The sequence below is a fragment of the Lissotriton vulgaris genome, chromosome 10, assembly GCF_964263255.1.
Source record: "Lissotriton vulgaris chromosome 10, aLisVul1.2, whole genome shotgun sequence".
NCBI lineage: Eukaryota > Metazoa > Chordata > Amphibia > Caudata > Salamandridae > Lissotriton > Lissotriton vulgaris.
The window spans coordinates 1,071,843,740-1,071,870,157 of NC_141698.1; the positions used below are offsets into that span (position 1 = coordinate 1,071,843,740).

The following is a 26,418-nucleotide window of genomic DNA, read 5'->3' on the forward strand; positions in this document are numbered from 1 at the left end:
CCTCTAGAGCTGCTAGCAGTATTCCTAGCGCCCAAAGCCTTCCAGACTCACCTTGCAAGCAAAACTATCCTGATACGCTCCGACAACATGACAGCCATGTATTACATACAAAAACAGGGGAGTTCACACACTCTCCCGCTGTCAAGCCTTGCACAAGCCATTTGGAGGTGGGCCATACATCACAAAATGTAACTCCTAGCGGAACACCTCCCAGGAGTAAACAATCAGATCGCCACAGATCTTCTCAGCAGGCAGAGACCACAGATTCATGAGTGGGAACTTCACCCTCAAGTTCTCCTTCCATTCTTTCAAATGTGCTGTTTTTCACAGATAGAACTGTTTGCCACACACCAAAACGCAAAATGCCCAAACATCGCCTACAGGTATCCACACCCTTTGTCCAAGGGCAATGCACTGTGGATGAACTGGTCAAGAATATTGCCTATGCTTTTCCGCCTCTCCCACTCATTCCACTAGTGGTTCAGAAGCTCAGACAAACATCCCTCACACTGCTCCTGGTAGCTCCCACATGGGCAGTCAGTCCTGGTTTACTACCCTGTTGGAGCTCTCAGTTGTTCCTCATCAAAAACTACATCTTACATACAGTCTCCTCACACAGAGCCATGGAGAGATAAGACATCCAGATTCCAAACATCTCAACCGAGCGATCTGGCACCTGAAGTCATAGTTTGGCTATATGAACCTTCCAGACTCTGTGAATATCATTAAAGAGGCCAGTATGCCTAATACAAGAGCTTGCTACGCAGCTAAATGGAAGCGGTTTGTTAAATATTGTAATAACAATATCAACCCTCTAGATCCTTCCGTACAAAATATAATTTGTTATTTACTAAACGTAAAGCAGTCCAGATTAGCTTACACAGCCATACACTTGCATCTAGCTGCATACCTTCAAAATAGACAGCATCTGTCCCTCTTCAGAGTACCTGTTATCAAGGCTTTTATGGAAGGACTCGAGTTATTCCACCAAGACTCCCACCTGCCCCCTTGTGGAATCTTAACCTTGTCCTTACCAGACTAATGGATACACCCTTCGAGCCATTGCATAAATGTGAACTACAATTTCTCACTTTAAAAATTGCTTTCCTCATTGCTATTACATCACTGAGGTGAGTGGGTGAGCTTCAGGCACCACCATAGAAGAACCAATTTTCGAAATCTACTGAAACAAAGTGGTTCTTCGCACTAACCCCAAGTTCCTACCCAAAGTGGTATCTGCCTTTCACATTAATCAATCGGTTGTGTTGCCTGTGTTCTTTCCTCAACCAGATTCAGTAGCAGAACAAGCTCTACACACTTTAGATGTTAAATGAGCGTTATTATATTACATAGAAAGAACAAAACCATTTAATAAAACTAAGCAGCTTTGTGGCTTTTGCTCCACCACACAAAGGCAATCCCATTTCTTAATCCGGTGTTGCTCGGTGGATAGTTAAATGTATTCAAACATGCTATGCAAAAACAAAAAGGATTTTACCAATGCCCCCTAGAGCGCATGCCTCCCGCAAACCAGGAGCTACTACTGCTTTCTTCGAAAACATTTCCATAGCTGACATCGGTAAAGCTGCAACATGGTTTATACCGCACACATTTACCAAGTACTATTGTGTCGATGTTAGAGAGACCACAAGCTAATGTACGCCAGGCAGTTCTTGGAACACTGTTTCAAACGACTGCAACAGCTACAGGTTTATTTTTATTTATTTATTTTAAGGTTTTATAAAGCGCAGACAAGACCCTTCCGGGTATCGGAGCACGTTACAAGCAGATATAGTAAACAAAACCCATATTACAAGAAATAGTTATGTTCAGAGCATATCATACAATAGTATTACAACTTTTGAACGCTATACAAGAGGGATTCAGTCTGGTTTCTGGAGGTAGTGAGTTCCAATTCCTGGTAGCAATCCCGGGGAAAGACTGATTGTATGTTTTCTACTTGGAGAAACGTTATGGTTTCAATAGAAGGTTACGCTCAGCAAGGGCTGAAGGGTGCTCCTGACATAACAATATCCGGCCTGTTGGTTTCCCTGAACACTTTAAGGGCCCAAATATGGAGCTGTTCCTGGAGGAGTGGCTCCTGAGCAGAGGCTTGGAGGTTACGGTCTCTGTTTTTCTCCATTGAAAAAGCTCATGTTCCAGGACACCCCCCCCCCCCCCCCCCCACCGCCTGGGTTGTGCCCACTACGTTATCGCCCATCAGCTCAATTACAAGAATAGGGACCTCCTATCACAACTTTTCAGCTCAAAGGGGCCGGGAATATATATTGGAAACACCATCTGGGCATATGCTTACTATACCACTGAGGTGCAGAGGAAGCGCGGATTGTACCAGGAGGTGAAGCAATTACTTCAAATGATGGGTCTAAAGTACCCACTCCTATTTGCTGCAAAGCCTAGGGTGGTGAAGGGAGATACAGTGCTTTTCTTTCTCTCGCCCGTGGAAGCGTGGAACTGTCTACAGTCAAAGGGTGCCCTGCACTGCCTGAGGGAAGCCGACTGAGACAACCTGGGAGCAGCAGCGGAAGGGACAGCACCAGGCCAAAAAAAAAAAAGAGTATGGTTGTTACGTGACCAGGCAGCCAGGGAATGGACATAGGTGGTATCAGTTTCTTCATTGCCAAAACCTTTTTGAGGTGAAGGCAACTGGCCTGATGATAGATAATTGCCATAAAACACCTAGTTCAGGGGCATCCCAAGATGCACTAAAACGAAGCTCAGTCCTGACACCCTGAATTGCTGATGCTATTATGTAATACTTTTCTCCTTTACAGGATTGTATAACAGAGATCAGTGGTGCAAAATTAGCTTTTAGTTTACCCCATAGTCTGGGGTACAGGTTGTCTGTGGGGCCTAGCAAACTCTACTAAGGAAAAGTAGATTTATATATATTCCTACTTAAACAAATGGCTGCTGTATCCAACAACCCATAAAAGTTTTAAAGAATTTCCTATCCACGATGACGCTCCACAGCAGAACAGGGCTACAAGTAAATCTACAGTAAAAACTAACCCACCTGGGCTCAATTCTCAACACTCACCACACACTTTTTCTGTTTTTCCTTCGGTGTTAAAATGTTCTATCCAAAAGATGCACAATCCAATGGTGAGACTAGTTTCTCTGCTGAGATCCATGACCTTGTGCATCTTCATAATTCCAAAACCAAAGATGTACAGGCACTTACACAACAGTGTCAGAAAGATCAATGGAGTTAGAAGTGGGATTCTTGGGAATATTTATTTAATCTATCCCAAGAAGGTTTGCAATCCCTAACATGGTGGTGTGATTACCGCAGCTTCTTTCGGGATGTGCATTTAAACAGGATCCTACAACACACGTCACAGTTGTCATTTGCAGGCTGAATCGTGTACGTGGGGCAATTTTAAAGAATACTGTGATGCAGAACTAGGACTGCAAGTAGGTAACTCCCTTCTCGGGCCTGAAAACTCTGGCATTTATCTAGTGAACTATTTGATTTCTTGTCCTGGCAGTTGAAAGAAAGCAAATGACATTTCATGTGCTTTGAATTCCCATAATCTGTGGCTTTCACACATTGAAATAGAGCAAAGAGCTCATAATTTCCTTCCCAATACTGTTGCTTCTAATTTATAAATCTTCGTGCAGATTAATCACCTAATGAATACTGCTTCTTGTCTTCAGATTGGGCCTATATGCTTTTTTTTCCCAGCTATTACTGTCCAGCTCTGCCAGTTGGCGCCACACTATTCCAGCCGCGACTGTCTTCCTCTAAAATAGATCCCTAATATTTGCCCGCTCATTCAGAAGTAGGCCTTGTCAACCTCTCTTTGGCATCTTATGATGTTTGTATTATTTAAATGCTCCTTCACATGATGCTCCACTGTAGCTGTGTACTTATTGGTGCCATTTGTGGCAGTAATTGAGTTTGGGTGTTTGCTCATAGAATAGTGCACATGTACACCACAAGTGTGGTACTTGCTGTATGAAACCGGTTTAAAAAAAAAAAGTAAATGATGCACGAGTGGTTCAGAAAGCAGTATACTTGGGCATATAAAACATGATGGCAGATGTTTCCAAAATCACTGAAAAAAACTTGAACCCCCTAATTTTTAAATTCAAAACTGAATTTAACTGTCTAGAGAACCTTAAGCTTACGATGGTAGGGAGGTGTATTTCCATCAAAATGATTTTTTGCCAAAGATTTTATATTTCAGTAGGGCTATTCCCTTGACCATATGCAATATCTGGTTTATTAAAATGAATCGACTCTTCTCTAAGTTTATCTGGGCTAACTGCCCCCCCCCCCCTCCCTCAACCTGCCCCCCCCGGTGAGCATTTAAACTTCTAACTTTGCCTAGAGATAGAGGGGGTTATCTAGTATTAGGGGTGTCTTTCATAGATTCACGTACCTGAATCATTCCCCATCGTCGGACTGGGAGTCCCCGTTGCATAAATAAAGTAATGTCCCATAGACATATAGATAAATAGGCCTAAAGGCCTCACATTAGTAACCTATCCATGTCCTTTTGTAGAAAGGACCAAACTCTAGAAAAGAGCCAATCGGCTGTCAACTCCCTCTAGAAACCTCCTGGAAGGAGCCTCAGTCCCTCAGATTTTCTACCGCACGTTGTGCTAAGGGAGTCTCCTCTGAGCTCTGCTCAGTTCTTTCTTCACAACTGGTTTCCAGTGTTCTTGAACATTTTATTCTGTTTCCCTCTGTGATTGCTGATATTACCATGACTGAAACACAAAAAAAGGTCTGTTTAGATCCTGTGGTTCTTGTGGAAAGAAGAGGCTGCATATTGATGACCAGCATAAAGATTGCCTGAATTGCCTTTATCCAGACCATGCTGCCAAAGACTGTTAGGTAGGTCGTACCTTTTCCAGTAAAACCCTCAAGGATCGTGAGGGACGGATTTTAATTTGGCGGCAGAGGCTAAAAGACAGGGACCACCTTGAATCTTCTGAGGAAAGTGAAGGTTCTTCAGTCACTTCAAAATATTCTCTAAAGAGACCAAGGGTGGCTTCCCCTAGCCCTACAGCCCCTCCTCAAAAGAAGACGTCAAAGAAGTCTTCAGAGGCTCTCTCCAAGGTAACTTCAGTGAAGGTTTCCTCTCAGGAAGTTCACACCTTCAAAAAGCCTGTTCCGACACTGTCGACGACTGTATCGTTGACGACGTCTTCATCGTCGAGGAGAGCGATGTCATCTGCTTCATATGTTTCAACATCGACGACCTTCGACGGAGTCATTGTCATCGTCGATGGCGACAACACCATCGTCGACGGCAGGTAAGACTGTGTCGTCGACGATAACCATCAAGAAGGCACCGTCGACGTCGAAGGTCCCGTCGACGCTGGACTCACCGTCGACTGCATCAACGACAGAGGCACCATCGTTGACGCCGCCGAGTCCAAGCACTACCTCCATCATGTCTTCTTCAGGAGGAGGATTCAGATGAAGGGGACATGTTTCTAACGGCTACAAGCCCTTCAGAGCTTCATGTTAAATGTCAAAGTTCAGATGAAGAAGAGGAGCAGGAGGAGGAATATCATCCACCACCTCCTCCTATGGTTTGCCTTCCGGCCTCTTTAGTTACTGACTTGCGGTACCTTATACAGGACTATAAACAGAGGTTTCCGGAGTCACCTGCTCCTCCACCTCCCACAGTATCTCTGGCACTAAGACCACGACCTCCACCGTTGAACATACAACCGGAACGGTTGGATATACCACATCCTCCAGCTACTGATGAGGAAGAGGGAGAACAGCAGGAAGAGGGAGAATTGCACGATACACAATCTATCCGCGATGACTGGGATAACTATATTGTTCGAGGCATATGGGCTGCAGATAGTACATTTATGAATAGATCGCCATCTGGTGTTGGGCTCGGATGATTGCACTTGTTTTTCTCTTGGAGAAGTCTTTTGTCGTCACGAGACTGGTGACTCCTCCTTTGGGTGCTAGTGCGCATGGGCATCGGCTCCATCCTTAGATTGTTTTTTTCCGCGATCGGGTTCGGATGAGGATCGAAGCGCTCCAGATCGACTTCGAGAAAAAGTGATATTTCGGCGCGTATTCCCTTTACAATTCGACGGTATTGTTATCGAACGCGATTTCATTTCCATTTTGACGCGTTTCGACTCCAACAATAGACATTTTCTTCTACGTCGACGAGACCGGAAGGCCTTTCTCGACGTAGTCCAGCCCTGAGTCCATGGAAAGGACTCCATTTAAGAGATGTCCAACGTGTGGTGCTAAGTTCCCACACAAGGACCTACACGAGGTGTGCAACCTCTGCCTATCGCCTGAGCACGAATCCAGGGACTGCGAAGCCTGCGCAGCATTCTCCTCCAAGTCGACTATTAGAAACCGTCGAGCCCGAAGACACAAGGTTTCGAGAATGCAGTCGGTGGCAATCCTGGAGCTGTTCGAGGCCCAGCACCTCGAAGAAGAAGAGGAACATGAAGATGAGTCGGGGTCGGAAGACACTGCTACAAAAGCATGCTACAGAGAAGGTTCCAAAACATCAGCAAGGGACAGGAGTATACTCACTATACTTCCTAATTCCCAAAAAAGACGGGTCTCTAAGACCAATTTTAGACCTCAGACCTCTCAATGCATACATAAACTCGGAACATTACCACATGGTCACGCTCCAACAAGTACTTCCTTTACTGAAGAAAGGGGACTTTCTTTCTACACTGGATCTAAAAGACGCTTCCTTTCATATCCCAATTCACAAAGCCCACAGGAAATACCTAAGGTTTGTAGTGGAAGGACAACATTATCAATTCAAAGTCCTTCCGTTCGGGGTCACAACGGCACCAAGAGTGTTCACAAAATGCCTAGCTGTGGTGGCAGCACACCTAAGAAGACAACAAATACATGTCTTCCCCTACTTGGACGATTGGTTAATAAAGGCCAAGTCACAAGAAGAATGTCTTCAAAACACACAGAAGACCATTCAATTGCTGCACCAGCTAGGGTTTACGGTGAACTACACAAAATCCCACCTACAACCAAACAAGGTTCAAAAATATCTAGGGGCTACTATAGACACAGAAAAAGCCAAAGTATACCCCAATCCAATCAGGAGCCAAACAATGATCACTTTGATCCAAAAATTTCAACCACAACACTCACTAACAGCTCGAGTGTTCATGCAGCTGTTAGGGATGATGTCCTCCTGCATACTGCTAAAACCATATGCCAGACTACAAATGCGTCCACTGCAAGAGTGTCTAGCGACACAGTGGAATCAGGCTCAAGGTCAGATTACAGATCTGGTGTTGGTAGACGACCGCACACATCGCTCTCTGAAGTGGTGGAACACAACAAACATTTCCAAGGGGCGGTCGTTCCTAGAACCGATTCCACAAGTGATACTAACAGCGGATGCATCGCTCACCGGATGGGGAGTGCATATGGAGAAATATACAGTGCAGGGAAAATGGAGTGTACAGCAAAAAAGACTGCACATCAATTATCTGGAACTACTAGCAGTGTTTCTAGCATTAAAAGGTTTTCAAATGCAAATCCTCAACAAAGCAGTCCTGATCAGAACAGACAACATGACTGTAATGTATTATATTCAAAAACAGGGGTGGACACACACTCTCCAACTATCCAGACTAGCACAGGACATTTGGAGATGGGCCATTCTTCAAAAGATCTATCTGTTATCCGAACACCTACCAGGAGTTCAAAATCAGATAGCAGACATCCTAAGCAGAGAGTGAGAACAAATACACGAATGGGAACTGCACAACCAAATACTGCAGCCATTCTTCCGAAGATGGGGACAACCAGAGATAGATCTCTTTGCCACTCATCAGAACGCAAAATGCCAAAACTTCGCATCCAGGTACCCACACCACCTGTCACAGGGCAATGCGCTATGGATAAATTGGTCCAACAAATTTTCTTACGCTTTTCCCCCTCTCCCACTAATTCCATTAGTGGTTCGGAAACTGCAACAACATTCAATGACAATGATACTAGTAGCACCCACGTGGGCAAGACAGCCGTGGTTCACCACGCTACTGCAACTCTCACAGGTGCCACATCAAAAGTTAAGATTATTACCCATGCACCTTACACAGAACCATGGAGAAATAATGCACCCAGATCCCAAACAATTGAACCTAGCGATCTGGCTCCTGAGGTCATAGAATTTGGATACTTAGATTTACCTCCAAACGGTATGGAAATCATTAAGCAAGCAAGACGGCCTACCACCAGAGCATGCTATGCAGCAAAGTGGAAAAGATTTGCTGTATACTGTAACAGTAACAACATCAACCCTCTGGACGCATCCACTAAACAGATTTGCTATTTACTACATTCGCAGCAATGTAACCTTGCTTGCACCTCTATTAGAGTACATCTTGCAGCTATAGCGGCGTACCTACAAAACAGACATCTTTCCCTGTTTAAAGTACCAGCAATAAAAGCTTTCATGGAAGGCCTCAAAAGAGTCATTCCACCAAGACTACCGCCTTCCCCAGTCTGGAATCTCAACATAGTACTTACCAGACTAATGGGACCACCTTTCGAACCTATGCATAGGTGCGAAATACAATTCCTCACATGGAAGGTGGCCTTTCTTATAGCTATTACTTCACTCAGAAGAGTAAGTGAATTGCGAGCATTTACAATACAAGAACCATTTCTGCAGTTACACCAAAATAAAGTGGTTCTTAGAACTAACCCAAAATTCTAGCCTAAAGTAATTTCAGCATTCCACATCAATCAGCCAGTGGAACTACCAGTCTTCTTTCCAAAACCACAGACGGTAGCAGAAAGGGCTCTACATACATTAGATGTCAGAAGGGCGATATTGTACTACATAGAAAGAACACAAACTTTCAGAAAGACAAAACAACTATTTGTAGCGTTTTCTCCTACACATAAGGGCAATCCTATCTCTAAAGCAGGCATTGCCAGGTGGATTGTAAAATGTATACAAATATGCTACTTAAAAGCAAAGAGGACATTAACTGTTCCTCCTAGAGCTCACTCTACACGTAAACTAGGAGCATCTATGGCATTCTTAAGAAACATTCCTCTAGATGGCATATGCAAAGCAGCTACCTGGGTTACACCGCATGCCTTCACAAAACACTACTGTGTAGATGTGCAGGCAACACAACAGGCTAGAGTGGGACAAGCTGTACTAAAAACTTTATTTCAGACTGTTGCAACAGACACTGGTGACCACCGCTAGGGAGATAACTGCTGTATAGTCTATTCATAAATGTACCATCTGCAGCCCATATGCCTCGAACGGAATATGCTACTTACCAGTATGCATCTGTTATTGGCATAGAGGGCTGCAGAGTGGTACATGCCCTCCCAGCCTCCCCGGAAACCTGTCTGTTCCAACACTATCTTATTTAGATATACTTACATGGGCATTTCTATCTGTATTCTATCATACTACTCCATCTAACCCTACTATGGCAAAACAATCTGAGGATGGAGCCGATGCCCATGCGCACTAGCACCCAAAGGAGGGGTCACCAGTCTCGTGACGACAAAAGACTTCTCCAAGAGAAAAACAAGTGCAATCATCCGAGCCCAACACCAGATGCCGATCTATTCATAAATGTACCACTCTGCAGCCCTCTATGCCAAGAACAGATGCATACTGGTAAGTAGCATATTCCATTCCCTCTCCCGCGTCTCCAGTGCCTGCGCCCGCAGATTCACCACCAGGGGACATTGGAGGATTCCATAATGTACTTGAAAGGGCCGCTCAACGGTTCAAGATACCAATGGTTTCTCAAGAACAAGACTGCTTCTTATGACTTTAAGGAGCCAATTAAAAGATCAGTAAGATCTATCCCCAATATTGATTACCTGTGGGAGCAGGGTGTTAGTCATGCAGAACCCTTACTCGATACCTCCTGTAGTACCTCGTTTGGATAAAAAGTATAGGGCACCGACCTTTTTAATAGGGCACCCCAAACCAGATTCGGTTGTTACACAGGCGGCTCAGAAGAACTCCAATAATCTTTCTGCCCCGTTATCGGCACCTCCGGATAAGGAACGCAGGAGATTTTCAACATTGGAAAGCATTTCTACTCAATGTCTGCAGTGACGGTGAAAGCGGCTAATGCTTTAGCGCTTTTGGGGCGCTACAATAGACAACTATGGGCAGATATCGCCCCATATTTATCTGAGCTGCCTAGCGAATCGAAAGAACTAAAAAAGATATTCTAGAGGGTGAAAGATCAGCATCTGAAATAATAGACTGCGATGGATATCGCTACAACAGGATTACGCCAACTGGCTGCGGCAGTCTTGCGACGACAAGGTTGGCTAAGGGCAACTTCCTTTCGTCCTGAGATACAAACGAAAATATTGGATATGCCCTATGATGGCCAATTCCTCTTTGGCTCGAAGATTGATGAAGCGCTGCAGAATATAAATAGGGACACGGATACTGCTAGAGCATTAGGCACTCTCCAGTACAGAAACCAGTCCTTTCGTGGATCCACTGGTAGAGGACAGTCCTCTTATAAAGGGAACTACCAATACCGATCTTCATATTCTTCAAACCAGAGTCTATCTCAGTACCAGCAGCGCCAACAACATAGCCAACATTCTTCCTATGGCAAGTCGTCCTTTCGCGGTAAAGGCCAGCGAAAAAACTACTGACTTACATAATGACTTTTCTATTCAGCCAGTCCCAGATCCATTTCCATCATCAAAAATTGGAGGAAAGATTTCCCATTTCTTAAAAAATTGGAAGATCACCACAGACCGTTGGGTCCTACAATTGGTTCAATTCGGCTATTCTCTAGAATTTATACATATTCCTCCCCAAACTCCTCCACGCCCTATGCTTCACAAAAATCTACGGCTGCTTCTCCAAGAAGTCTCTCTTATACTACAGAAAGGGGCGATAGAGAAAGTCCCTCTGTCTCAACGGGGGAAGGGATTTTATTCCAGTTTCTTTTTAATTCGGAAAAAAGAGAAGAAGTGGAGACCGATTTTGGACCTCAGGGCCCTCCACAAATTCCTGAAGAAGCAGTCGTTTCGCATGGTGACAATCCAAGAGGTCTTACAACTCTTGGAGGAGGAAGATTACATGACGTCCCTGGACCTTCATGACGCTTACTTTCATATACCAATTCACAGAAATCACAAAAAATATTCAAGGTTTGCAGTGGCAGACAGACACTTTCAATTTCGCGTCCTGCCTTTTGGGCTCAAGTCTGCACCTCGCATCTTTACAAAGTGTCTTTTCCCCGTAGCTGCATATCTCAGAGAGCACGATCATCAAGTCTTTCCATATCTGGACGACTGGCTGATCAAGGCTCCATCCTTAGAAGGAGCGTCCAGGTCTTCCAACGCCTGTCTGCAGCTTTTCAATCATTTAGGACTAACGCTCAATTGGGAGAAATCAGTCCTTCTACCTTCTCAGCGCATCACCTTCCTAGGGGCAACCCTAGACACACGACTAAAGAAAGCCTTTCCATCGCAACAGAGAAAGAAAAGCTTTTACAACTGGCTATTCTTGTCTCTTCAAAGAGGACCTTAACGGTCTGCCTTTTCAAATCCCTACTAGGGATGATGTCATCATGTATCCTCTTGATACCTCACTGCCGTCTCCAAATGTGCCCCCTCCAGGAGTCACTCTCAAAGCAATGGATCCAATGCACGGGGGCTTCGACGATCTCATAAAAGTAATTCCTCAAATGGTCATGGCCCTGCAGTGGTGGATGTCTGTTCGCAATCTGTCTCAGGGCTTACCATTCCTGCTTCCAGCGGCACCACATATCATTACAACAGACGCCTCCTTAGAAGGTTGGGGAGCTTTCCTCCAAGAACTACAGATAAGCGGCAAGTGGTCTCCCTTAGCAAAAGGGCTCCATATCAATCTCCTGGAACTGTGGGTGGTCTTCCTCGCCCTTTCAAGCCTTCCTTCCAAGAATCAAAAATTCCCTTGTGCTCGTCCGTACGGACAACACCACGACGATGCACTACCTCAACAAGCAGGGAGGGACTCGCTCTCGAACACTCTCTCCTGAGTCGCAGAAAATCTGGAACTGGTTAATTGGACACAATATATCTCTTCGGGCGGAGTACGACCCAGGCATGGAAAATGTACTCGCCGACTCATTAAGCAGAAAGAAGACAACATCTCACGAATGGGAACTGGATGTAGAAATCCTCAACCCAATCTTCTCCAAATGGGGCACTCTTCGGATCGACCTGTTCGCCACAAGGTCCAACTCCAAATGCCCACACTTTGCAAGTTGGCATCCCCAGAAAGGGTCCCTATGGAATGCATTTTCGATTGCATGGTACAACATCTTTGCATACGCCTTTCCACCATTTCCAATGATTCCCAGGGTCCTCAGAAAGTTGAAGGCGGAGCCTTGTACACTCATTCTAATAGCCCCAACTTGGCCACCCCAACATTGGTTCACGGAACTCCACCGCCTATCTCTGGAGCCGCCGATCCGCTTGAAGCAGTTCCCGTCTCCTCACAATGAGCAACCAGCAAGTCTAGCATCCAAATCTAGCCTTTCTCAAATTAGCGGCTTGGCTCCTGAGCTCAGGGAACTTCAGAATTTGAATATTCCGCCAGACTGTAGAGCCATCCTGGCTCGAGCACGGGCAGATAGCACCAACAAAACATACTCTTTAAAATGGAAGAGATTTTGCATCTGGTGTAAGGCTCAAGGTATACATCCTTCCTCTTACTCTCCGGAGCAGATACTGCCTTATCTTCTACATCTGGCAACCTCAGGCCTTGCTCATGTTTCAATCAGAGTCCACTTGGCAGCAATATCCTGTTACAGAAGATTTCCTACTGGCCCTTCTCTTTGGTCCCACAGGTTGATCAAACAGTTTTTGAAGTGACTCTACAGAACCTTCCCTCCTGTAAAAACATTGCCACCTACCTGGCACCTTAACACCTTCGACGCTCATGACGAGCTCAGCTCGTCATGAGGTACACCTCTCGTACACTCATGCCGAGCTGAGCTCGTCATGAACAATGGGAATAAATAATGTTCAGCACAGGAGGGGAAAACCATCAGCATTGATGGTGTTAATACGGTCCTTAACGAGCTCATGAAGCATCCCTTTGAGCCGGTACACAGGGCTGACCTGAAATACCTCTCTTGGAAAACAGCCCTCCTGCTTGCACTCACCTCCGCAAGACGAGTGAGTGAGCTCCAAGCTATATCAATACAGGAGCCTTTCCTGCAATTCAAGCAGGACAGAGTAATCTTACGGACAAATCCAAAGTTTATTCCGAAAGTCCCGTCGGACTTCCATCTCAACTGGCCTGTAGTCTTACGCTCTTTCTTCCCGAATACCACGACAGCAGCGGAAAGGTCGTTGCATTCTCTAGATCTTAAGCGCTGCCTCAAATTCTATATTGAAAATACAAAAGCCTTCAGGAAGTCTCAGCTATTTGTGGCTAACAGTAGACCCAGGAGAGGTCTTACACTCACCAAACAAAGTATTTCCCGCTGGATATCTGCAGCTATTTCGTATTGTCATGAACAGGCAGGGCAGCCCCTGCAATCTAAAGTGCGAGCCCACTCTACCAGGGCAATATCTACATCTATGGCGCTTTTGGCAGGTGTGCCGGTCATAGACATTTGTAGAGCGGCAACATGGAAATCGCCACATACCTTCACTAGGCATTCCTCCTGGAGTGGTGTGGCTCACTGGTTAGAGGCGGCAGACCCGGGAGTAGAGGACGGCCCGGGACCAGGGTTCAATTACCGACGTGGCAGGGTGGTGGACCAGGGTCAGCGGACTCTATAATTCTCACCTCAGTGCCTACTCTAACCAGGGATCACACTCGGCAACTCTGGGCATTAGCTTGCCTCATCTCCACAACGCCCCCCCCCCCCCATACGCCGGGGATGCCTGGTTGCACCTTGGAGATACCCAGTAGGGACCATCTCACAGGGAAAGCCAGGACGGGTTCCCCAGCGGTTTATTCGCGCCAGAATACTCTGGTAGTAATTGAGCACGGTATAAAACAGCATATAACATAACATAACATTACTGCCTAGATACAGAACTCATGAAGGATGCTGCGGTGGGACAAGCAGTACTTCGTCATCTGTTTCAGTAAGGTGAGCCTTCCTTCATCCCTCCATCCTTCTCATGTATGCACATTTCTCCATTGTATGATTTGGTGGTATTTCTTGTTTGCAACTGCATGTTTCATTGGTCGTTTGATATGTTATTATTTAACGACTTGTATATCCTATACCATCCGAAATGTGCTTTGTTCATTGCTTGCTACTCTGATTCAGGCATGTGAATCTATGAAAGACACCCCTAATACTGGATCAGAAATGTGTTACTTACCTGTAACTGCAGTTATCCAGTATTAGTGTCTTTCATAGATTCACAATCAACCCTCCCTCCTCCCCTGGAAGGGCTCACCTACTTCTCTCAGTAATACGCCTACTTAGCATTGTGTGTACGAAAATCTGAGGGACTGAGGCTCCTTCCAGGAGGGTTCTAGAGGGAGTTGACAGCTGATTGTCTCTTTTCTAGAGTTTGGTCCTTTCTACAAAAAGACATGAATACGTTACTAATGTGAGGCCTTTAGGCCTATTTATCTATATGTCTATGGGACATTTCTTTATTTATGCACCGGGGACTCCCAGTCCGACGACGGGCAATGATTCAGGCATGTGAATCTATGAAAGACACCAATCCTGGATAACTGCAGTTACAGGTAAGTAACGCATTTCTTGGGTAGTACCTAATCTTCAACTATATCACTGGTGGCAATGCTACAGAAAATGGGGAGGTGTACAACCTTTACAACGCAACTTTTACAACGACCTGCCATTACAACGGAACTTTTACAACGCAAAAACTTTTACAACGCATGTATTTACAACATATTTTTTTACGACGCAGGTACCTTTACAACGCATACCATTACAACGTAAGTATTGGTAAGTATATAATTATATTTCAAATGTTATATGTTTGGGGTAAAGGGGTATTTTTAGGGTTCAGGGTCAGTTTTCAGTTTTAGGGTAAAGGGGTATTTTTAGGGTTCAGGGTCAGTTTTTAATTTTTGGGTAAAGGGGTATTTTTAGGGTTCAGGGTCAGTTTTTAGTTTTTGGGTAAAGGGGTATTTTTAGGGTTCAGGGTTAGTTTTTAGTTTTTGGATAAAGGGGTATTTTTGGGGTTCAGGGTCAGTTTTTAGTTTTTGGGTAAAGGGGTATTTTTGGGGTTCAGGTTCAGTTTTTAGTTTTTGGGTAAAGGGGTATTTTTGGGGTTCAGGGTCAGTTTTTAGTTTTTGGGTAAAGGGGTATTTTTAGGGTTCAGGGTCAGTTTTTAGTTTTTGGGTAAAGGGGTATTTTTGGGGTTCAGGGTCAGTTTTTAGTTTTTGGGTAAAGGGGTATTTTTAGGGTTCAGGGTCAGTTTTTAGTTTTTGGGTAAAGTGGTATTTTTAGGGTTCAGGGTCTGTTTTTAGTTTTTGGGTAAAGGGGTATTTTTAGGGTTCAGGGTCAGTTTTTAGTTTTTGGGGAAAGGGGTATTTTTGGGGTTCAGGGTCAGTTTTCAGTTTTTGGGTAAAGGGGTATTTTTAGGGTTCGGGGTCAGTTTTTAGTTTTTGGGGAAAGGGGTATTTTTGGGGTTCAGGGTCAGTTTTCAGTTTTTGGGTAAAGGGGTATTTTTAGGGTTCAGGGTCAGTTTTTAGTTTTTGGGTAAAGGTATTTTTGGGGTTCATGGTCAGTTTTCAGTTTTTGGGTAAAGGGGTATTTTTAGGGTTCAGGGTCAGTTTTTAGTTTTTGGGTAAAGGGGTATTTTTAGGGTTCAGGGTCAGTTTTTAGTTTTTGGGTAAAGGGATTTTTTTGGGGTTCAGGGTCAGTTTTTAGTTTTTGGGTAAAGGGGTATTTTTAGGGTTCAGGGTCAGTTTTTAGTTTTTGGGTAAAGGGGTATTTTGGGGGTTCAGGGTCAGTTTTTAGTTTTTGGGTAAAGGGGTATTTTTAGGGTTCAGGGTCAGTTTTTAGTTTTTGGGTAAAGTGGTATTTTTAGGGTTCAGGGTCTGTTTTTAGTTTTTGGGTAAAGGGGTATTTTTAGGGTTCAGGGTCAGTTTTTAGTTTTTGGGGAAAGGGGTATTTTTGGGGTTCAGGGTCAGTTTTCAGTTTTTGGGTAAAGGGGTATTTTTAGGGTTCGGGGTCAGTTTTTAGTTTTTGGGTAAAGGGGTATTTTTAGGGTTCAGGGTCAGTTTTTAGTTTTTGGGTAAAGGGGTATTTTTAGGGTTCAGGGTCAGTTTTTAGTTTTTGGGTAAAGGGGTATTTTTAGGGTTCAGGGTCAGTTTTTAGTTTTTGGGTAAAGGGATTTTTTTGGGGTTCAGGGTCAGTTTTCAGTTTTTGGGTAAAGGGGTATTTTTAGGGTTCAGGGTCAGTTTTTAGTTTTTGGGTAAAGGGGTATTTTTAGGGTTCAGGGTCAGTTTTTAGTTTTTGGGTAAAGGGGTATTTTTGGGGTTGAGGGTCAGTTTTGGGTTTTTGGGGTACAGGGTAAAAATAAATTAAAATTAAATTTAAATTAAATTAATTAAATGAAATTAAATTAAATTACATTAAATTATATTTTTTTCAATTAATTTACGATTATAAAATTAATATATACTTACCAATACTTACGTTGTAATGGTATGCGTTGTAAAGGTACCTGCGTTGTAAAAAAATGCGTTGTAAATACATGCGTTGTAAAAGTTTTTGCGTTGTAAAAGTTCCGTTGTAGTGGTAGGTCGTTGTAAATGTATGCGTTGTAACGTCATACATCCAAATGGGGATATTGCTTAATGAAAAAGACGATACAATGAGGTTAGGCTCCTCTGTTTCTACTTTTGAGTGGATTTTAGGAACTGAGGCGAAGGGGTGCCTTTTACGGCACATAGAATTTAATTACTACAAAAGGGTCAAATTTAAAACTTTTTAATCTATGCTTTCAAGGTCTGGACTTCGGTCCGAAAAAAACGTGGTCTTGAGCGTATTAATGCTTACACACCAATGTATAGGAATAATTGTTTGCCAAATATCTTTCATGATGGTCATATGAGGTATTGGTATGACAAAGGAGTTAGGACAGTTGGAGATCTTACAAATGAGTCTGAGTTGTTATTGTTTGATGTTATAAGGGACAAGTTTGAGCTAGACAATCAACAGTTTTTTAAATATCTCCAAATTATTGTGTTTTTTCTAGGGTGGGTTTGGTGGATGAACTGGTTCAAGTACATTAGGGGGACTGTCTAAAATTCTGAATGATTCAATACCTGAGGATCTGACCAAGCATATAGTTCGATGGCACAGTCTGCTAGGGATTGAACCCAGAGAGATAGAAGACTCACTATATTTGCCCCATACATCATTCATTGCAGCTAACTTACAATTACAATGCTTCAAAACATGGTTCAGTTTGTATATTACACCTGCCAAGATTGCAAAATGGGGTAGAGGACCAGGTTCTACATGCCCCCGGTGTCTGTATCCTGCAGCAGACGGTGTACATATGTTTGCCACATGTCGAGTTTTAGATACTCTGAAACAGTGTTAGCAGTATTTTGGCAACTATGTTGGGCAGAGAAATTGATCTGTCACCTCAATTGATTGTACTAGGGATGGGTTGTCCTCTTTACTTAAGTCAGAACCAGTCCTTTTTATTTATTGCTTTGACAGTTTTTAGGCTTTGTTTAGCCACTCATTGGCTCGATCCTATTCCTCCATCGGGTCAACGTTGACTTGAAAGATTTCTAGCAATATATAGATTTGAAAGAGCTCTGTACTCTAGAAAAGGCCGCAAATCAAAAGCTAAAGGATTAGCTATGTTGGCTCCCCTAATGAATTGGCCGCATCTGAATTGTGAATAATGAATTTTGAATATCCTGCTTTGTATCTTTTGTAATGTTGGTAATATTTGACAATGAAATGTGTTCCTACTAGTCAGCCATGGGAAGGGGAGGGGAGGGAAGGAGAGGATGGGAGTGCTTTGGATAAAATTATTCAAATTTTTTTTTTGTTCAATCTGATTTGTTTATATCTGTGAAAATGCTAATCAAGATTAAAAAAAGTACATAACTAAAGAAACTTAATAGCTTTTAACATGACTCTCTAGAAAGGTCTAGCTAAATATCTCAACTGGAGTTTCCTTTTCCCCTTTTCTGTGTCTTGTATTTTTCTGCTACAAAAATGGGGAAAGCCATGGCAATTACTTTCACGCAATGACTTTATTAACTTATCAGCAATTAGATCTCTTACAAGCAATGTCCACAGTGGCCTAGATTTGCGGACTGAACTATTTTGATTTATTAGTCTCTTTCAGGCGAGCCTCCACTCTCCTTGACATGTTAGAGGTATTGCCAGTTCCAAATAGCTGGGGCTATGCAGCCAGTTGTCGAATGAGCATCTCTTCACTCAGTTCAAAACCAACTTTTGTCGATTGCCTTTTAGCGTTGAAAGTTCGCTTGCTTAACAGTAATTTTTAAGACTTGTGATTTTGTTTGGTTTCAGGTTGTGGACGTCACCTGGCGATACTCCTGCAAGCACTCAGACCTGTTGTCTAGAAGAACTGAAGTTCGAGAAACCTGGTTGAGAGAAACAATCAATAGGCTGAATAAAATGGTAATGTTTGATTGCCATCAAACTTTAAGATGCATAGCATCAACATCCCATTTTTTACAATATCTCTAAGTACATACTAATAATGTACGGCCAGTAGCATTTTCAACATGCTCCAAATTCACCCCATCACACCTGCACAATGTAGCAAACACACAGGTGTGTGTTAGTCTCCATCACATACACTCCAAAACACAGGTATAGGCAGCTCCTCCCCCTCTGCCGCTCATTGCCTTAGCTGCCTCTAAACTCATGTTTGGTAGCTCCATACTCTGGTTGGAACTGAGACCCGGCTTGTCTTGCCTCTGGTACTGCAGTTATGCATTTTAGGATCTTGATTGATAGCAACGTTAGGCTAGTCTCATCTCTCTGTACGGGATCACCACAAAACATGTTGTTGATGCACATAAATATATATTGCATTCTGGTGATAGCTAGTGTGTAGTTGTGGTGAGCTCAGAATTTCCATTAAAAAGCATTTTTTTGTTTTCTTAAGTTTGGCGCCATTTCAATCTGCATAAAACACTCCAAAATAAAAGTTCATTTTATTTGGCTTTGGCATGCTAAGTTTTTTATTTGGGTATTGTGGGTGTAAAATAATTGTCCCATTTTAACTCATTAAGAATCTTTTCTTAACTCACCTGAAAAAAAATGGCAGAATGGGATTACACGCCTAGCACCCCTGCTTATCTTGCACACAAGTACTCCATCTCTGGTGGATTTTGGTACTCTCGCAGCTGGGACACCTGCAGACTAAGAAGTTTAAGAATGACAAACCGTGGTCTGTTACTTCCATGGGTACAGGATCTGGAACATGCCTGTATCCATTTAGACCCCGGCCAACACTGCTCCAATTTAGAAAGGAATTGAAGACACACCTCTTTGAAAAGACTATATCACAATGCATTAACCGTGCAGAAACCAGCTACCATTCCTATCACTCATTTGCTTTGTTTGCCTTGGACTCTGCAGCTCTTTGCTGCTACATACATACTTAAAGAAGTGTCTTGGTTTGGTGTAAAGCTGTGATAGATTTGAACAAATAGTGATACAAAATGTGTTGGGTGATCTTCGAAGGGTCAGAAAGTTAGAACTTTCTGACATCACTGGAGCCATAAGAGAGCCTCGTCAGCGTGATGACTTCAGTTCCTTTTTTTCCGCGCCGTCCATGCTAACGGTTTTTCTAGGACTCTCCATAGTTTCACTTGCTACTTTGTGTTTCTGGCTGTATTCCTGTGCTTCTTGTTGTTTCCTTTCAAGGATGTAGTCTGGGTTCAAGCCCTGCAGGGAGTGCGGAGGACATATGTCCATTACAGATCCGCATGAAGATTGTGTCTGGTGCCTGTCGTCGGATCACAACGTCGAGGGATTTGCCTGCTGTAAATGTAAATGTACAGGAATTTATATAGCGCAAATCACCACTGGTTTCTAAGCGCTTGCTTAGGGAACCCGTCCTGGTATTCCCCTGTGAGATAACCCCGGCAGGGTATCGGCAAAGTGAAAGCCAGGCATCCCGCCGCGAGGGGCCGTTGTGGAGATTAAGCAAGCTATTGCCCAGAGTGTGAACCCATGAATGGAGCAGGCACCGGAGCGAGGCACCGGAGCGAGAATTGTCGAGTACATGGACATTGTAGGACTCAAGACCCGCCGAGCCGGGAATTGAACCCTGGTCCCGGGCTGACCTCTGCTTCCAGGTCTGCCTGCTCTAACCAGTGAGCCACACCTCTCCACATATATATATATATGCTGTAGGGAAATGAATCCGAAGGCATTGAAGGAGAGAGAGGCAAAACTCTTCATGGCGAAGATGAGAAAGGAGAAAAGAGGTAGAAGAAAGTCAAGGTTTCGTTCCAGGTCGAGGTCGGGCTCGAAGTCGACATTGGGACATGCTTTGAGAGCCAAGAAGCATAAGAAAAAGAGGCATTCTTCATAACGCCATTCTTAAAGAGAAGTGGCACCGAAGCCAACCTCTCCAGCTCGTCCACGCCGTAAGGACTTCTTGTCTCCTTCGAATCCAGCTTCTCCTGCAAGATTGGCTTCTCCTGCAGCTTCTCCAGCTCTATCTCCGATGCCGGTTCACTCACCGACTTCGGAACATTCTCCAGATCCAGTGGAAGAGGTTTCTGTGCCGGATGAGCAGGTGACTCCATTCGCGCCAACATCGGCTGGCCCGAACACGTGAACGCCTACACCGGAATCTGTCCCGGGGGCCTATCCTGCTTTCACTCGCCCGGGTCAAGATCCCTCACATTATCTTAATGCTATGTATGGAGCCTTCCATAGAGCTATGTACCCCACTGGAGCACCTTTGGGTCCCCTGGGTCCATTAGCGTTTAATCTGGGGGTTCCTCAGGCCTATGTCCAGGCTCCCTTCATGCCATTTGTTCCGGCGGCGCCCTCTTGGCATTTCCCGGCGCTGAGGACATTGACGCTGTTTCCATCATCTCCTGCGCCGTCAGCATGACCTCGATCGGCGCAGGCTGTGCCACCGGTTCCGTGTAAGACCCCGGCTCTGGATTCATCTGAGTCAGTCTTGGCTCCACTGACGCTGGTACCTAGAATGAGGTCTAGGAGAGAAGCTCAGAGGGTTATAGAGTAGCAGAGGTTTCGTTTGGAAGAAATGGAGGAAGGTGAGGTTCAAGATTCAGATGATTATTTTGGAGAGTTAAGGGAAGCAAGTGGCCTTGATGTGTCTCCAGAGTGGGTACTTTCGCCTACATCTGATACTCCTTCAAAGGATGTGGTCCCCTACCACAAAGTGATAAAAAAGTGACGTCAGCGGAGTCGCGAGCGGAGCCATGGTCCTGTGACTTCGTCCTCGTCGGCGTAGAGAGCTAAAAAACAATTCTGAATTTTGCTGGCTCAGGGAGATATTCACAAGGTGAAGAATCCACAGGCAGATACTGTACCCACCAGAAAAAGCGTTACCGAAGGTAAGTAACTTGTTCATCTGGGTTATTAGTCCTCGTGTGGTCCACAAACCAAAAAAAAAAGAAATCTCATTGGATGGAGGAGGTGTTTTTGCCTGTCATTCATTTTGAGTCCATAAACTCAGTGCAGAGCATGTGAACGCAAAGCCTCTGATTGTCTGGCTGTAACAGAAAAATCTGTTGCGACCACCATTACAAGACACTGGAAACAGTCAGTCTTTGTTCGCAAAAAAGAGGAGGCACAATGGACGGACGTGGGGCATTGCCAGCACCATTCCCATCTCCCCCACACCTTGTACAACTGGTACAAAAGCCATGCAAACCATAACTTGCACATTGAATGCAATGCTTGTGAGCTCAAAATATTTCTCACTAAGTAATGACTCCTAAAAGCTCAGCATCAATAAAATACAACATATTCTCATACCAATAAGTAATAACTTAGTCCTCTCATTCACAGTGTTAATGCTAACATGATCTGTAATCCAGCATTCAGGATCATTTGAGATTTGTAATTTCAACTGGTTTATCAAGTGTGAGTCTGCTTATGGTGTACAAGTTATGGTTTGCATGACTTTATAGCCAGTTAGGAATTGCAAAGCTAACCACACCTGGTGAATTTCAGCGTTTTGTAGGTTTCGTTTTGTATCCATAGCTTCACTTTAACTGTATATTTTTCTCTGTGAACTTGTTTGTAACGTGTAGCTCTAGAATGCATGCTTTGCACACTCCTGCCATATAGTGTTGTGCACTCATGTTTGAAGTATAGTTTTGACTTGGAGGTGACTCTCCAAAACCCACAGTGCGCCAGGACAAAGACTCCTTTTCAGATTGTGTTTTTGCTGCAATTGGATTTGGAAGTACTTTAAAAGCTCCAACGCTGTCCAGCTACAAAAGTCGCTTGACTCTAAAACACTGGAACCACCTCCAATAAATTGAGAAAACATTGTCAAATGACTGCACCTCAGAATCAATAAGGATCAAGGTTTTCTCTCAGTGCCAGGTCATATGGGAGTGACCCTTTGGTGGGGGAGTGAGGGAGGGAGAGTTGAAGGGAGTTGGAAAGTTTGTTATGGCATACAAACCATTTTGGTTTTGCCCCAAGTGCAACGCTAAGTTCCAGTGGTCAGACAAGCATAGGGTTTGTAACCTGCTTACCCAAAGATATTGAGGAATCAAACTGTGCACCCTGACAAGTATTCAAAAGTAAAAAGACTATTCAATAGCAGGGAACACATTGGCGGGTGCATTATAAGATGCAGTACCAGTGATCTCTAGAAGCCATTGGTTGCCCTATGTGGCAAAGGCATCTGGGTAACGGAGATGTAACGCTCATGCTGTATTCTTTTAGGCCAAGAAGATCGCACTTGGAAGATATTGTCTGATTTTCTGAGGTTCTTGGTATTAGACGTTTGGCGAGTCTGTAATCCCTCTGAGAAGCAATTTACATTTAATTCTGGCGTGAATGGTAGCCTGTCCCATATTGATTATTTCTTCTGTAAGGCTGAACAGCTCCTCATGTTCGATAAATTGTCCTTCCTTCCTAGGGGTATCTCTGATCATTCGCCAATTGTCGCTTGTCTTGTTATGGCGGCACACCCCGCCAGTCATCGAGACATGGTCATTAATCCCTGGTATCCTAAAATTCCAGGAATACTTACCAGATTGACTGAGGTTACCAAGCAATATTTTGCCGAAATAGACTGCTCGGTCCAGTCTTATGTGATATTGTGGGAAGCATTTAAAACCGTGGTACGATGGTGTGGGGTGGCAGCTGTAGCAGGACACAAAAGCGTCGCCAACTCTAGACTATTGAAGATGAGATTACGGCCCTTGAGCGTGACCTGGTTTCTGAGAAGTCACCAGAGATCTCGCACAAGTTGGCTATTAAACAAAAGGAATACAGGGATATAGCCGACAAAGCAGCTAAGGCTTACTATAGGGCCTCTCAACACAGGATGTATGACATTGGAGAAAAAGCCAGCAAGTTGTTGGCCTGGCTTCATAGGAGGGATCTGGCTAATAGAAGGGTGGTGGAAATTGTAGATGACTGTGCCGTACGAAATGACAGAATTGGTATTGTAGGCGCCTTTGCTGCTTATTTTCGCCAGATTTATTCAGTGTCTACTTCCACTCGGGAGGAGGCTGCTGAATTGCTTGCTACACTGCCGCTGCTGCGCCTGGATTCCCAGGAGATCGTTGATGTAGATGGGGCACTAACAGTGTAAGAAATCTCTAAGGCCATTTCCTCCTTGCAGTCCGGGAAAGCCATGGGCCCCAGTGGACTCCCGAGTGGACTGTATAAAAACGTGTCTTCACTCATCTTCCCTTACTTTACTGCATATGTACAATGTGAGTGTACAAGAGGGTGTTCTCCCGGCTACGCAGCGGTTGGCCAGTATAGTTGTCATCCATAAGCATGGAAAGCCTCCTGATCAATGCTCTGCCTATCTGTCCATCGCTCTTCTTGACCAGAGGTAATAATTCTGGCCAAGATCCTGCCTCGTCGCATCTCACCCCTTCTTCATAAACTGATTCACCCGGATCAAAATGGCTTTATGCCAGTCAAAAATAAGGCACTTAATTTGCGCCGTTTGTTCGGGTGTTGGGGCGAGCTACCACCATACAGGAGGACTCTGTTATTATGTCCTTGAACACCAAAATGGCGTTTGATATAATCGAATGGCCTTTTCTCTTTGCTACGTTGTAGAGGTACGGTTTTGGCGATTGGTTTCTGTCTTGGGTGCGCCTCCTTTACACGAAACACCTGGCAAGAATTTCGGTGAATGGGAGTAGGTCGGCAGTCTTTGAGTTGGGGCGGGGCACGAGACGGGTTGCCAATCATCCCCTTTGTTATTTGCCCTAGAGCTTGAACCTCTCGCTGTATGGCTATGGGGAGATCATACGATTCGGGGGCTTAACTGGTCACCGGAGTTGTTGGACAAAGTGTCCCTCTACGCGATGACATTCTGCTTGATTTGGCCAGGCCCAGATTTTCGATTAATAATGTACTCTATATATTTACTCTTTTTCAGAAATATTCCGGCTGTACCATTAACTGGGATAAGTCCCTGATGTATATCCTCAGCAGGCACACCCCCCTGCTCCCATTGGGTTATGGAGCCAAAATTAAGATGGAGGGCATTCAATACCTGGGTATATATATTACGACAGATACAGCAATTTTCTATCAACGTAATTTACTCCCCCCCCCCCCCCCTCTCCCCCCCTTCAGCGCCTCAAAGTTGATGTACAACATTGGAAGACCCTTCCTCTTACGCTTTTGGGGAGGGCAGCCCTTTATAAAATGATGGCGCGCCCCCCGCTTTCTGTATCTGTTGAAGAACACACCACACCTGGTCCCGTCTCAATATTTTACTTCCATTGAATCTGAAGTTCGTAGCCTGCTGTGGAGCGATGGACCACCCCGAATCGCAATTGCCAGACTAACCAAGAGCTGCCGTCCATCAGATCATACTATTGGGCTTCACAACTAATTGTTCTCAATCATTGGATGCATCGGCCTATTACCGACCCTGCATATAGAATGGACAGGCACAATATGCTGCCTGGCACTTGAGGGCACTGTATGGAAGATCAAAACTGGAAACTGGACCCAAAATTCACTCTGACCTACGCGACTGTCTCCATCTGGCACGTGGCAAATTCGGCCCGCGGCTGGAGAGGTAGACTTACACAAGCTACACCATTGTTTGATTCCTGTCGCTTGAATCTGCTTTGGTGTCAGCCCAGGTTTGATAAGTGGGACTTGATTGGACTGTCTAAGGTGGGTGACCTGTGGGTTGGTGGTGGAATAGTGCTGTTTAGTGACCTGCAGCGGAAATTTCATTTTCATGAGTATGAAGCTTTCCACTATCTCCATGTGTGAAGGGCACTTTCTAAGGTGCTTTCCAAGGGGGACAATCTCTTAGATGACTACCTACCGGATAAGGCCATCTCTCTAACCTAAAGAAAAATCCTTAATAATTCACCTGATCTTCCTGACAAAGTCCGCATAAAATGTTGCGCAGATGTGGGTGAAATTGATGAGGAGGATTAGAGGGAGACCCTCGCTTCGCCTCGTGATATAGCGATTCAGTCCCAGTTCAAATTAATTCAACTGAAGTTACTCCATAGGGCCTATTACACGAGCTCCGTCTTTGGTAAAATGGGTCTTCTGAACTCTCCAGTATGTCCGTGTGGCTGTGGCCAGGTAGGCACTTTTAGGCATCAATGGTGGGAATGTCCAACTCTTCAGAGGTATTGGGGGGAAATCGTCTCCGCTTTATCCGTGGTTTGCTGTAAGGATTTTGAGGCTACTCCGAGACTGTTTCTTGAATATTTGGGATGCCACTGACCGGACTATGCCGGAGCGACTGTGTCTCCCTGGGGTATATGGTGGCTAAACGTAACATTGCAAGAACGTGGAAGGGGAGAGCTGAAAAGAAATGCTTGGATTGGGAGTCCGATATGGACTGGTGCTTGCAGGCTGAGAGCGGTGTATGAAGGCAGAGGTTGCCCGGGCAAGTGGACACAAATCTGGGCCCCTGGAACGAAAGTAGAGGTTGGCTGTGCACCCCCTTTAGTGATAGCTCTCCCCTCGCTGTTGACAACGAATCACCCAAGGCTTGTGTTCCTTGAAGTCGGCCCTGAATAGAAACCCTGGATTTACGCTCCAGTATAGTATAATGTACCCTTTAGTGCTGTTTATGATTATTTGTTGGCTACATTTGATTTTATCCTTATTGTATATTTTCATGACTGCGTTTTTTGTAGTTGTGTTGATGTCTGTGATATTTGTTTCTCTTAATAAAAAGATTTTTTTTTTTTTTAATAATGTGGCCAACGGGAAGGAGGG

The 26,418-nt window shown here is 44.4% G+C and overlaps 1 protein-coding gene across 1 annotated transcript in view; it reads left to right on the forward strand.

Moving 5' to 3' along the window:
- The window catches only part of NGLY1 (N-glycanase 1), a 421,608-nt gene that overhangs the window by 299,793 nt on the left and 95,397 nt on the right, over window positions 1-26,418 (forward strand). Inside the window, exon 8 of the mRNA XM_086942132.1 lies at window positions 18,523-18,633. Within this exon, the coding sequence (XP_086798258.1) occupies window positions 18,523-18,633 (111 nt within the window). The remainder of the gene's footprint in view (window positions 1-18,522; window positions 18,634-26,418) is intronic.